Here is a 13921-nt window from a genome sequence, read left to right as displayed (position 1 = left end):
CACAAGAGCATAATTTCTTATCCAAGATGCAGGGAGCTTAAGCCTAAGCAGTAGAGCGGCTTCACTAAGGTCAAGAGACAGAAATAAGAGTTCCTGGATATAGAAGGAGCTAGAATCTGTGGAGCAGGACTCCAGAAAGAAGGAAGGAAGGCTCAAATTTTCTTCAGGGGTCCTCTACAGATCTTTGACTCAGGCCTGGACTAAATATATATAGGATGAGAGTATAAAGGGGCTGACCAGAGACAAGATGCTGCAGGGCTAAGAGCAGGAAAGAGATGGAAAAGTTGGAAAGTGAATAACTATCGTCAAGTTGTCAGTACTTAATTTACATCTCATTAATACCTCTTTAATGTTCAGTGTCCAGCTGGACGGATGGTCATGCCTTAGAAGGACAGAATACAATAAGACCTAGTGTATCCCCACCCTGACAGACTATTAAACCAACTACCCCCAAAGCCCTCAGTGAACACAGACTTTCGAGTTTAAGTCCTGCCAAGTTGGAGGATCTATAAAATATCTTTGACCTTCCCTGGATCCATTTGAACAAAATATAAAACCACGCTGATTACACATTTGAGAAAAATTCAATTCTATATACATCCTTTAATTGAATGGCCTGGTAAAATAGAAAAAAAACATTATTCAGTGGAAGCATACATTCTTCGGAGAAGGTTAAAATAATATAGAATTTTTGCTGCATATAATCCACAAAGTCTAGTATAAACTTGAAAATTACTAAGCATGTAAAGACATAGAAAAATAGAAACTGAACCCTGATATTATATGAACAAACAAAACCTTAAGTTATTTTAAGTATGTTTAAGAACTTAAAAAATAATATGTTTTATGTAGGAGACGGGGAGGGACTCTTGGCAAAGAAATGTAAGTATTTTTAAAAAAGGAAATTTTTATCTGAAAACAAAAGTAAAATAAAAAATTCATGGGATTCATTCAGCTACAAATTGGAGAAGGCAGAAGGGTCAGTGAGCTTGCAAAAAAATCAATAAAAATTATTTAATTTGAAAAACAGAAGCAAAATTGAAGAAAAGAAACAAATTTAGTCACCTGTGGAATAATATTAAACAACCTAGTGTATGTATAAATGGAGTTTGAGAAGGAGATGAGAATGAGGAGACAAAAAGAATATTTGATGAAATACTGACCCAAAATATCTCAAATATGACATTAAAAGTCAACAAGAAGAATCTTAGTAAACTCGAGATAAAAAAAAAATTCATACTTGGAAACGTCATGAATGAACTATTGAAAACCAAAGATAAAGAGAAAATTTTGAAATCAACCAGAGGGGTGAAAAAGCAGATATTGCATACAGGGAGAAAATCATATGAGTAAAAGCTTCACATCAGAACTAGAGAGAGAAAAACATTACGGAACACATCTTTGATGAAAGAGAAGGAAAAAAAGATCAACTCAGAATTCTATATTCCTAAAAAAAATCCTTCAATTCAGGTAAAATAAAGACATTTTCATATAAAAGAAAACAGACAAAATTTGTAACTAGCCAATGTACACAATGAGAAATCCTAAAGAATGTTCTTCACCATGAAGGGAAATGATACCAGATGAAAACTAGAATCCACAGGTAAGAAGAAAGAACATTGGAAATGACAAGTCTGTGGGTAAATACAAAATATTGTTTTCTTTTTTTCCCATAAATTTACATAAATATAACTTATGGTTAAAGTGAATAAGATTTTAGGAGAGATTTTATATTACACATTGCCTAAACATGTGGCAGCAATATTGAAAAACATCGAGAATGCATGAAATGATATTGTTAGTTTCCTGACTTTGTGAGGTAGTAAGGGTGAAATAGAAAATGGGAAGCATGAATTGTGAAGAAAGTGGGAAATGCCAGTTGCAAAATGAAAAATGTTTCGATATTAACTCTAAGTTGACTTTCATAAGTTAAAGACACAATTGTTAGCCCTAAAGCAGCCACTGGAAAACATATTAAAGGCAAATTAAAATGTCTAGGGGCGCCTGGGTGGCGCAGTCGGTTAAGCGTCCGACTTCAGCCAGGTCACGATCTCTCGGTCCGGTCCGTGAGTTCGAGCCCCGCGTCGGGCTCTGGGCTGATGGCTCAGAGCCTGGAGCCTGTTTCCGATTCTGTGTCTCCCTCTCTCTCTGCTCCTCCCCCGTTCATGCTCTGTCTCTCTCTGTCCCAAAAATAAATTAAAAACGTTGAAAAAAAAATTAAAAAAAAATGTCTATATAAAAACTAAATTGAAAAAAACTTTTCAATTAGGGTAAAAAAATTGGTGGATTAATCACACCGATTGTAAGGAAGATTTCTTTAAAAATGTAAGTGGAAGAAAAGGATAGAACAAAACATGCAAACATAAGTATAGGAACCTTGACCTGTCTATCTTAATATTAGGCAAATCCAACTTCAGGATGAAGAGACATTTCATAATGGCAAAAGAGCCAATTAATCAGGACTACATAATTCTAACTATGCATAGAAATTAATAGCATAGCTTTAAAATACTAAAAGAAATTAGGAGGGCAAAATGGAGAAATGAGTAACACCACAATTACAATTGAAGATGCTAATACCCCTCTCTCAGCATTTGAAGCAAGTAGACAAAATTATTAGGAAGAGTATTAGAAGACCTGAGCAATTGTGAACTAATTAATTTATGGAACGAATCATACCAAGTAAACTAAAGAGCACATAAAATAATCACCCATATAGATCATATACTGGGTCGTAAAATAGTTCTTAATATATTTCACAGGGGAAAATCTTACAGTATTGTCTCTCACTAGAATGGAACTAAATTGGAAATCAACAACGAAATATATAGAAATTATCCAAATACTTGGAGGTTAAATAACAGTCTACTAAATGACCCATTGGCAACATAAAAAATCACATAGAACAATTCAAAATTATTTTGAATTTAATTATAACAAACAGTACAATATATACTACACATTATTTGTTAAATTTGTTAAAACATTTTCTGAGCCATGAACTTGATACCTTGTTTTTCTGAAGAATTATTACAACTCCTACTTCTACTTTTTTTATTTTCTTAATGCATTGTTTTTGGGTTATGAAGAAGTAGAAACCTGTAGTTTCTCAATCTTGGAATTATTCACTTTGGGAATGAATAGTTAATTCTTTGTTGTGGGAGCTGTTCTGTGCTTTGCTGGAAGTGTAGGAGCATCCCTGGCTTCTTCCTTGCCAGCATTACCCCCACTCCCAGTTGTGACACTCAAATACAGTTCCAGACATTATTGAATGTTCCCAAGTGTTTGGGGGGGGGGCGGTGAGAGCGTGAGAGGGTAGAGGATTAATCTCCCAGCATTGAAAACCAGAGTTAGAACATCATGTTTGTGGTAAGACAGATGTGGATGGATTTACAAACTGTGTATTTGCCAACTTTGTTTCCTTTGGAGTTTACTTAACTATTTTAAACTTTTATATTTATTCATAGATATACTTTGAAAAAAGACAATTTATACCAGGAGATTAACATTATGTTTGCCATCAAGTTAACTGTTAGCATGTATGAAGTATTATTATTTCTGTTCAACTGTGTGAATATGAACTGTAAAGACACTCCCTAACTGAAATGACATCATGTGATAGCTAAACTACACTGAAAAGTTTACTTTAATCTTTATGGCTTAAAATCTTACTTATATGAACTTGTCTTTATGATTGAAATGTGTTAACCTTCATATATTTCTCATTAAAATATATTAATAATAGAAGTAGATTGGGGTTAAACAATATATTCTATTAAGTGTCAAAGATTCTCTTCTTGGAACTCTTGCTATCTGTGTGTCAAGATATATTCCACATCTGATTCTCAGTGTTCTCCATTGTGACATGAGAAAATATAAATTTTCTGGTAATTTCAATATGCAAAATATAAAGTCCTTTAAAAATTACAGGCCCATCAATAATCTTAAGAAATATATCTCCTTAAATTCTTTACAATCTCTAGAATTATAAGAAAGAATTTAAAACATATTAAAATGATTTAATATGGGCATAGCCTTTAGGCAGAGAACAAAATGAGATAGAAATAATTCTAATGCTTCTCCAGTAATGATGATCCTTCTTCAGCAGAAATTTGATGTTGAGAAGGCAAAAGATATTGCACAACTACAGGTAAATTAATAGCCCACAAATCTTAATATATATATATATATACATACATATATATATATATATATTTTTTTTTTACTCATTCTAGCCTGTACCTATTTTTGCTCAATCATTGGATAACATTGGATAGCCAAATATTTGATAAATATGTTATATACCAATGGCAGTAACTCTAATGAATGGGCATCCAGTAAAACCAGTTTCTCTTTTCAGAAGCCTGTTTAGTCTAGGTTAGGAGGCTCAGCATATGATGAAAAATAGCACAGAGACAAATTACAGTCAATCACTTCTGTGGAGAGTGAAAAGAGGTCCAAAGCAATTATAACTTTAAGAATTAAAGATATGCTTGGTGAAACATGTGGGTGCTCAGGATCTTCAAAAAAAGAGTGGGACGTGTGTCATTAAAAAGAAAGGTAGACATTTTAAACAGGGCGCAGAGCAAGAGCAAGGCTCTAAGGTGTATTAAGCTTGAAATCTTTGGCATTCATGAGATAACTGCCCTGCCAAGAAGCCAGATATTGTTGGGGAATATGGGTTGCAGTAAGATTATAAAAGCCTCTTAATGAAAGATAGAATTTTAGCTATAGACACAGTGGGTAAGCATTAAAAAGTTTTGAGAAGAATTATATTATACAAGTCCTTTGTGGAAAGATATATATATATATAGTGACATGAAGTACAATGAATTTCAAATGGAGGTTGGAAAAGAAAACCGGAATGCAATAATACTAGTATCAACATTTTTTCAGTTATAAAAGATATTATGACAGATTGGATTAGCACATCCATCAATTTGTGTATCTATAAGTATTTCTTTTAAACATAGGTGCTCAAATTTCTATTTGTTTTGTTCTTCCCATGGATACAAGGTATCCCAATATAGAAAATTCTTTTTAGGATTACAAAAAAACCCTTATATCAATGCACATGCATTTATATATTTGAGAAATACACAAATTAGAAAATACATGTGAACAGATTTTTTTCTTCTGATTCTTGAGGATATAATATCACAATATTTATAACAGATGAGGAAAAATGGGTTCTTTTGTCATATGTCTGGTTATCTAATGTTAGCTATATGACTGCTTAAATGCAAAACAGCTTAGCTAAACATGGGGACCCTTGTAGACGCCCTTGTCCAATACAGATCACTTGAAAACTCTGAACAAACCTAGTAGGGGAAAAATTGATAAAATGCCAAACTCTGCATTTGTATTTGGAGTAATCTGAGGGCCAACTCCATCACCATCTTGCCCTTTGATTTTCCTGATCAGGAATGTGTTTTTTCACTACCTCTGCTTAGAAGCATGAAGAGAAGATATATTCCTGCTCTTCCCTAAACCTGTAAACATTATACATTTCAGGTTCAAGAGTATGGTGACAAGACCTTTAGTTTTCAAGGTAAACATCCACTTCCATACAAACTTTGGCATATTAATATTACTGAAGTACTTCACAGTATTTTGGAAATGAAATCAGAAAATGTTTTTTTTTTTTTTGTAAAAGTCATTTGATGATTTATGTTAAGTACCCTGATGCAAGAAATTGAAATTCATTACATAATAAAAACCAAAACTAGCTTATGGTACAAAAAGAATAAAAAACTAAAACATGTCTGTGCCTTTAATGAAGTCTACACCACAGAGCAAGCAGAGTTAAGCAAAAGCAATCACAATCAAAACAATTCCAAAAATCAACACTTACCCATATTTTGCAAAATTTGCCCAGTAGTTCATGATGGATCTGCTCAAAGTTTCCTCAGCTCTTGTGTAGTTAACTCTTCTTTCCAGAGGCAAACCAAAGACAAACTCAATTTCATAACCATGCATCACTCCCATCCATTCTGGCCAAGGAAGTTGGGAAGATCGGTGTTCAAAATAGTAGAAAAAGGCATTATTTCCCAATTCTGAGAATTTTGTGGTGAACTCCAATGCAGGGCATATGATATTGTAATCTCCAAGAACATCATCCAAGGCCTCACGGTACTTTTCAGCTCTCTGATCATCTAACAAGTCCACATAATAAAAAAGAATCGCTTCCCTTCCAAATTCACTCACTCCTGGAAAATATATTTTTAAACCTTCTTGAAATTCTTTTCTAGTTATGATACTGTCATTATCTTTGCTGAAACCAGGAGCACCATATACTAAAAATGCTGTCCCTTCATCTTTATTAACACCCACCAAGATCTGGGTTTTTTTGAACTGTCCAAGTTGGAGTAGTGTGTCTGGCATATCAGTGAGAAAATCACCATCCACGACTGGACCAAAGTTTACAGATAAAAGAGTATCAGAGGGGACAACCAATAGTTCATTCAGTAGAATTTCCTGGGGATCTTTGATTCGAAGGCATTTGATTATCTCTGTGTCATTTTCTTTAGAGCAACCAATAAATTTAGCTAAGGTCAGTGTTCTGTTCTTGGCTTCATCCAGAGACATTACTGCCCAAGGGGCATTAGAGGATCCACTTTGCAGAATGGCTCTGGTAAACAATGGCTGGCTTCTAGGAGAAAGTAAATGAAGGCTAACTGAACCCGCCCCTGCACTTTCTCCAAAGAGAGTTACGCTTTTAGGATTTCCACCAAAGGCTGCTATATTTTTTTGGACCCACTGTAGTGCCAACTGTTGATCAAATAAGCCCATGTTCCCTGGTACCTCAGGATTTCCTGGTAAAGCTAAGAATCCTAGGGCACCCACCCTATAGTTCATTGAAACTACAATAACTCTTTCAACCCGAGCCAGAAACTTGCCATCATAAACAGGTAAAGATGATGTTCCGGTTTGAAAACCACCACCATAGATCCATATCATTACAGTAGCATTTTTTGGTTTAGGTGTTGGAATCCACACATTCAGGTATAAACAGTCTTCACTGAGATCAGTGTTTGGGTTCCACATCTCTGATCCAGGGAAGCCTGGGAAACTTTGATCTGCATTCTGATAGCAAGAATTTGCATATTTTGTGGCATTCCAAATATCGGACCACTTGGTCAAGAATTGTGGCTTTTTGAATCGAAGTCTACCAAGAGGTGGCTGTGCATAGGGAATTCCCAGAAAGGCTGTCACCGTGCCATCAAGAACTGGCAAGTTCATCCCTCTGACTTTTCCATTCTTGGTTGTAATTATGATGTCTTCTTCCGTGTGTGACTTCCCAGTGAGCACCCAGAGCAGAAGAAACCGCAAGAGAAATTGGATGCTTATGATTGTACCCTTGCTCTGCATATTGATTTCTGAAAGAGAGGTGATTAGGGAGTTTTAAAAGCCTCATGCATCAAGTATTATATTTTATTTATGATAATTAATTAAAACACAGTAGTTATAATTAACCCTACCAATTATGAAAACTAATAAATCTGCTACCACTATTAAGGTTTTATCAAAAAAAAAAAAAACCAGAAAATGCTTGGAGATATTTCAGTTTTCAATTTAGAATAGAAATAAGTGGAATGGAAAAGCAGAAATCATTTCACTTTGGAAAGATTCATTATCAAGTGTCTGCAAAGAAGATTTAGTATTTAAATGTTTTTGGTGTTTGTTTAGTTTTGAGAGAGAGAGAGGCAGAGAAAAATAGAGCACTAGTGGGGGAGGGGTAGAGAGAGAAGGAGACACAGAATCCAAAGCAGTCTCCGGGTCTGTCAGCACAGGGGCCTGAAGTGGGGCTTGAACTCAAGAAACGTGAGATCATGACCTGAGCCAAAGTCGGAGGCTTAACTAACTGAGCCACCCGGGCACCCTAGAAGATTTAATATTTTCAAGAGGAAGTTTGTCCCAGGCATATATATATATATTTCTCCACCATACATAGACCCACCAAAAGTGGAATTAAGTAGTAGTCAATTTATGTCAGATATAATTTCTACCTTGGTTAGAGGAGGAAATACAAGCTTGTGTATTTTCTGAAATACGCACTGTTCTATTCATGGCCAGCTTAGACTTCTGTTATTGTATTTTTCTGTTTCCATGGTCCCTTCTGTGGTCCTTTCTGCCTCATGGTTTCTTCCTCTACACAATTCAGAAGAGAATTTGAACAATCTGTTCATAGAATACTAAGTAACAAAAATACAGCAGTTGTCATTTATCTTAAAAATTGTGAAAATGAACACATCTGTGACCCCTATAAAGAACTATGGGAAAAACTGGAAGAGAAGGCTGCAGACATATAACACACAAGTTCTGGAAAGTGAATAACGAAGAAATTCCTTCTCTATACCTGAATTACAATGTCAATAGAGAGAACCAGTAGCTGATAATATATCGTGTGGGAGAAGATAGTTTGAAGGAATTTAACACTCAGGTATCACTCAATGCACATCTATTATTTGTTAATTGATTAACAACTTGTGATGATAAATATGTTGACATGATCAGATTAGTTACATTTTGATAGTGGACAAAATTAGTGAAATTAAGAGAACTAATGCTGAGAAATTACTGGAAAAGGTAGAAGAAAAAGCAATATTTGACATTTAAAAAATATTTATTGATGACATGAAGAGATTGCTTATGGAAATCAAAGTTTTATTAAAATTTCATAATTCACACTCGAATTTCTTTGAAATTAATAACATTTAAAATTCAGATTCTGAAACTCCAAATGACAAAGAGGGACACAAAAATGTAATGCCCATATCAATAAAAAAAACTACCATCTTTATATAATTGAAAGAAGACCTGATTAAAACGGTCAAATACAAACACTGACTCCATCCACACAATAATAACAAAGGTCCATAAATGTGCAAAATTTTTTCTTTATTATTTTTGGTATTATAATTGTAAAACAATCTATGTGTCTAAGAAGCTAATCATGTGAGCATTGAGAAATTGTATTAGTGTGTGTGTGTGTGTGTGTGTTTAATTTAGATTATCTCAGAAGGCAGAGAAGAAGGCATCATCCTGAAAACTGTGCCAGAGTTATAATTTTCACATTTTAAATCAACCTCATTTACCACTGCTAATAGTGCAGCTAGTGATCAAAAAGTATTTCTTGAGCCCCCCAAAAGATCTAAATAAATTGATCAATTGTATACAGTATTTTGTTCAGTGTACTTATAGATCTCTTTATCTCTGCCTCTGTCTATATCTATACAGCTATACATGTAGATCTTATTCTTTCAATGTCCCTAAGTATATGCATATTTTTACATATATGTCTATATATAATGATTATTATGGTAATCAAGTTTTAAAAAATCAAAATGTGAAATTATTTTATGTTCTCAAATTTGATACAATTGAATCTGTGTTAAAACCATTGAAATATATTATTGAAGTATATAATATCTTAATACTATTTCTATATTATTATATTATTTCTATACTATGATATATTTATATTATTTATGATTATATTATAGTATAATCTCACACTATTATGATAATGTAATAATAATGTAAAGTTTCCTGTAGACTTGACACTTACTAATGAGATTTTATATTTCTGACAGTTTAGGAGTTTTAGAGGCATGACTACCACAGTCTTTTTTTTTTCCTTTTGATAATTTCTAAACCCTTTCTTTTAAATAAATTTCAGTGACATTTGGAGAACAAAATGCTGCAATGGATTTTGTTTTCTTTTTGAAAAACCTGTTTGGGAAGGAAAAAAAGAATTAAGATACCAAGTGGGTTTACTTTAAGCTGCATTTCAATAGATTAATTGCAGTATCTCTGGTTGGCCTCATTCCTCCCTGGCTCAAGCTATGTTCTTCTGAGTCTGAAGCAGAGATTGTCTGGGCTTTTTTCTTGTTTTTATATAAATATTATTTTGCCTTTATTAACAAAACACCTAATGCTAATAATTTTTGGTCTCTGATACTTTTCAAACATTTGTTGTACAGTTTATTAATTTTATTGCACAGCAAGTATAATACCACCGAAATGTTTTGTTTTTGCATGTAATTAATACATGCAATAATCTTCCTTGACTATTTAAAAAAAATATCTACTATAACAGTTAAAAGGTTGTCATATCATTCCCATGCCACTTAGCTTGATTTACATAACTGTTTCTTATATGGTTTTATTTATATTTGTGCTGAATAGGTGTTAATGTTGTATAGTATGATTCATCCAAATAATAACTAAGCTTGCTTTTTCAACCATTATCTGTGAGTCATCATCTTATAAATAATGTAATTAGGAACATTCAAAAAATTCATTGTAAGCATGTGTTCACTGCAAGAATGGCAATATAATTCCAACTCACTCTCATGCTACCTGTTGGAATGTTTATACACCATATTATGAAATCTAGACTTTAATACAAAAATACTGATGTGCTCACATACTCATTGTTAGTGTAGGCTAATATTTTTATATTTAGCCGCAGCACTTATTTAAATAAGCATTTTCATAATCTGGTATTCTCTAGTCTAACAGGTTTCTCTGTAGTTTTACTACTAAGAGATATTTGTATTTTTAGTATATGCTATCACATGATTAAATAATCAAAAGATAAATAAAGGAGACTAAGAAAATTTTATTAGTTTGTATGTCTAAATCTTTATTTTTTAACCAAATTGATGTTTATTCATTATTGATAGAGAGGGGTGGGGAGGGGCAGAAAGAGACAGGCACAGAATCTGAAGCAGGTTCCAGGCTCCAAGAGTCAGCACAGAGCCCCATGTGGGGTTCGAACCCACAGACTGTGAGATCATGACTTGAGCCGAAGTTGGTCACTTAACCAGCTGAGCCACCCAGTCACCCCATATATATCTAAATCTTTATTAATAATTAAACCATTTTCTTCAATAAATTCTAGTGCAAATTGGCTAATGTCACATTAAATAAACAATTTAAACTCTGAGAATACATAACACGTTTACTATAAAGAATAGGGAAAATTTTCATACGAAAAACAACTGAATATCTAAATTTAGATCATTTAACTTACTGTCATAGTTTTTGAAAGAAAGGCAGGAGTTTTTGTTTGGAATTGCAAAAGAAATTGAATGATGGAAGTGGGAAGAGGAAAAAGCTGAAAGATATTTAAGACTATAGTATTCTAAGGATATCAAGTGCTCTAGGATATCAAAATCTACTGGCCATCTTTGGAAAATATTCTAAACTTTGAATAGTAAAACTTTGAAAAATAAAAAAAGGCAAAAAATACATTTTTTGGATTTTTGATTTAATTTTGAAAGCATCAATTTTAAGAAATATGTTATGCTATAAGATATGGGTGTAAAACGATTGATAGAAAGAGCTATTTATTTGCCATAAATTTGCCATAGTTGATTATCAAACACATTTTCAAAATAATTGGCCACCCACAGTCAAGCAAATATTGCTAACAGTTTTCTCTGAGTGTAATTTCCGTTTTTAAAAACAGTATAATATGTATTTCTATATAAAAATAAAGCTTCTTAAAATAGTCGGGCAAGAGACATCTAGATGATATGATCTAGAACAAGCGTCTCTAAGATGTATTTGGCCAAAGTAAGACAGTTAAACCTTTATACCAAACCTAAAAAGCTTGTTTTGTTGCAGGCTATTTGAAGTGGGCAATTGAGGAAGTCTGTTTATAATAGACTCTACCACTGCCTTTCAGGGATCTTTCTGATATCTTTTAGGCAATAAAAGAATGTGTACAGATAGAAGACACGATGTTACGTATTAGAAATGTTAAGATCTGTATCTCTCCTCAACTCGGAAGAATATTCACAAAGTCTTCCTTGTGTGAATAAATCAAACATTTAATATTAGAGAGATAACTTGGGTCTTGTTTGAAAGTTGAGTCTGGTCTTAGGTTGACATCTATTCAACTATAATTCTCTAACATCCTGTACAGTTCAGTTTCTAAGAATAAGCAGATTTTGGCATGAAAGCATCAGTATGAAGACAACATGTAATTTAAACATGTTATTAATTTTTATCAAAAAACGACTCAAAGCAGAAACTAAATTTATAAACAAGATGTGACTTGCTAAGATATTATTAACTTATATTTCAAAAACTGAAATGTGGAATAGATCTCAAGCAGTTTCTTAAGGTTAAAGAAGCAGAGCATTAAAAACAAAAAACAACGAAAGAACAACAAATCTAGGAGAATAAAACAACTTAGCAAATCCAATTAGAAATTTTATTTGTCATTCAAAGATAATGTTATTTCAAAATCACAGAGAATTTCTGAAGATCTTCATTTAAAGTATAAAGACGTTTAAAAACTCATGTTCATCCTTAAGAAAGTTCCTATTTACATAAATGAAATATAATTAAGCTTACCATCAGTATGAGATAGTTTATATTATGGAAGATATTACATAGACTAGGGATAGAAACTTCTGGTTGAGTTTTTTACTATGTTATACACTCATAAAGATTGGGAAGGCCTACTCTTGAAATAAAAGGAAATTATATATGGAAATCATAAACAATGAAATAATTTTGTTCACATTTCAGTTTACTTTTATCATTCATACATATTACACTCAATGTTCAATACTCTGATTAAATAAGTACTGATATCATCAAAATAAGAGTAGATTTGCCAGACGACAGGATGAATAGAAAATCTATATTTCTAATTGTTTCCATAATAATAGTAATAATAGAAAATTTCCAATATTTTGCTATACTTTAAATGCACATATTTAAAAAAAAAAGAGGACAAACAGGACAAAGGTGGGGGGAGTTCGTGAATGAAATTAGAAAACAGAATTTTCTTTTAGATACAAGAAACTTACACCTCATTCTTTGCCAGTTTGATACTGGCAAAGTTTCAGATGACAAAATGTTGATTAAGAAAAGTACCCTGTCAAGCCAGACAATAAGAGGACTATTCATTTCATTCCACTTAAAAAAGAAAAAAAGAAAAAAAAATAGACTAAGACAGGTCAAAGACCACTTTTATTACCCTTTTCAGGAGAGATTCACTAAATCGTGCTTTTAAGGGCAAAATAGAGCATAATAATATTTCCTTCAGGGAGTGCCCTGAGAACATACATCACAGTGATTCCACAAGTGCTGCGGTCCTTTACACAAAGTTGAATAAATTCATTATTTTCTCAGCAGTTAAATGGACTCAGTTTGCGTTCCTTGAATAATAGGCAGATTTGATGCATGTGTCTGCTGGCTCGCTTCATCTGTCCCATTTGCAATAACTGTCCTCCACAGAGCACCAAAGGGGCACAGCAGACAAGTGAAGGGATAACAATCCTCCTACAGAATGAGGTTCACCGCAAGTTGCATCTCTACACGAACACGTAAATTCTGAGCAGCTTACCTGACTCACTGCAACAAAAGATGATAAAGTTTGCAAGGAGTGGAAGTCATGGAATACTTCAGGGAAATGCAGAATGCAGCTGCTGCTCCAGCCTGTAAATTGGACTGCACTGACATTACAATCAACTGTTACTGACAAAGCTCGCGAGAGTTGGCAGCAGCAACTTGATCTAGAGGCAGCCAATCTTTACACTCTGACATCTGTTCAGAGGCTAATGGTACGAATGCAATAGTGATTCATTTACAAAAGTATCACTAGATTCTTTACGAATTGCAGGCGCTAGTTTCAGAGTGAGGGGAAAAAAAGAGAAGCTGCTTTAACTAACAGAAGCTGATATTGAACAGAAAATGCACGTGTTTTCCTTTTTAAACACTACCAGAACTTTTAAGTGTTTTTCCTCTTTTATAGAATATGAATTTTTTGTGCTTATTTTAAGATTTAAAGACGTGCACATTGTCCTGAAGAAGTGTGGTATTGAAATTCTTTGTACCTTCAATCTGTGCCTTGCATGTAGTTATAAAGGAGTGCAAAAGAGGTAATAGGAAACAA

At 33.3% G+C, this 13921-nt stretch overlaps 1 protein-coding gene across 5 annotated transcripts in view; it reads right to left on the bottom strand.

Moving 5' to 3' along the window:
• Positions 1–13525, bottom strand: part of BCHE (butyrylcholinesterase) — an 86607-nt gene extending 73082 nt beyond the window's left edge. For 2 of the 5 annotated variants that reach the window (XR_008297840.1, XM_053221238.1), the window contains exons 1-3: positions 13373–13517; positions 8010–8151; positions 5855–7379 (exon numbers count right to left, since the gene is read on the bottom strand). Coding sequence is in view for 4 of the 5 variants with exons in the window: in XM_053221238.1 (XP_053077213.1) it covers positions 5855–7379; positions 8010–8070 (1586 nt within the window). In the remaining variant the exon portion in view is untranslated. Of the gene's footprint in view, positions 1–5854; positions 7380–8009; positions 8152–13372 lie in introns of those variants that run through there. The other 3 variants (XM_053221241.1, XM_053221239.1, XM_053221240.1) reach the window with 3 other exon arrangements.
• Between the last annotated feature and the right edge of the window lie 396 nt (positions 13526–13921).

This window comes from Acinonyx jubatus, chromosome C2, assembly GCF_027475565.1.
Source record: "Acinonyx jubatus isolate Ajub_Pintada_27869175 chromosome C2, VMU_Ajub_asm_v1.0, whole genome shotgun sequence".
Taxonomy (NCBI): Eukaryota; Metazoa; Chordata; class Mammalia; order Carnivora; family Felidae; genus Acinonyx; species Acinonyx jubatus.
Note: the sequence above shows the minus strand (reverse complement) of the source record. Positions and strands in the feature narration are given on the sequence as shown.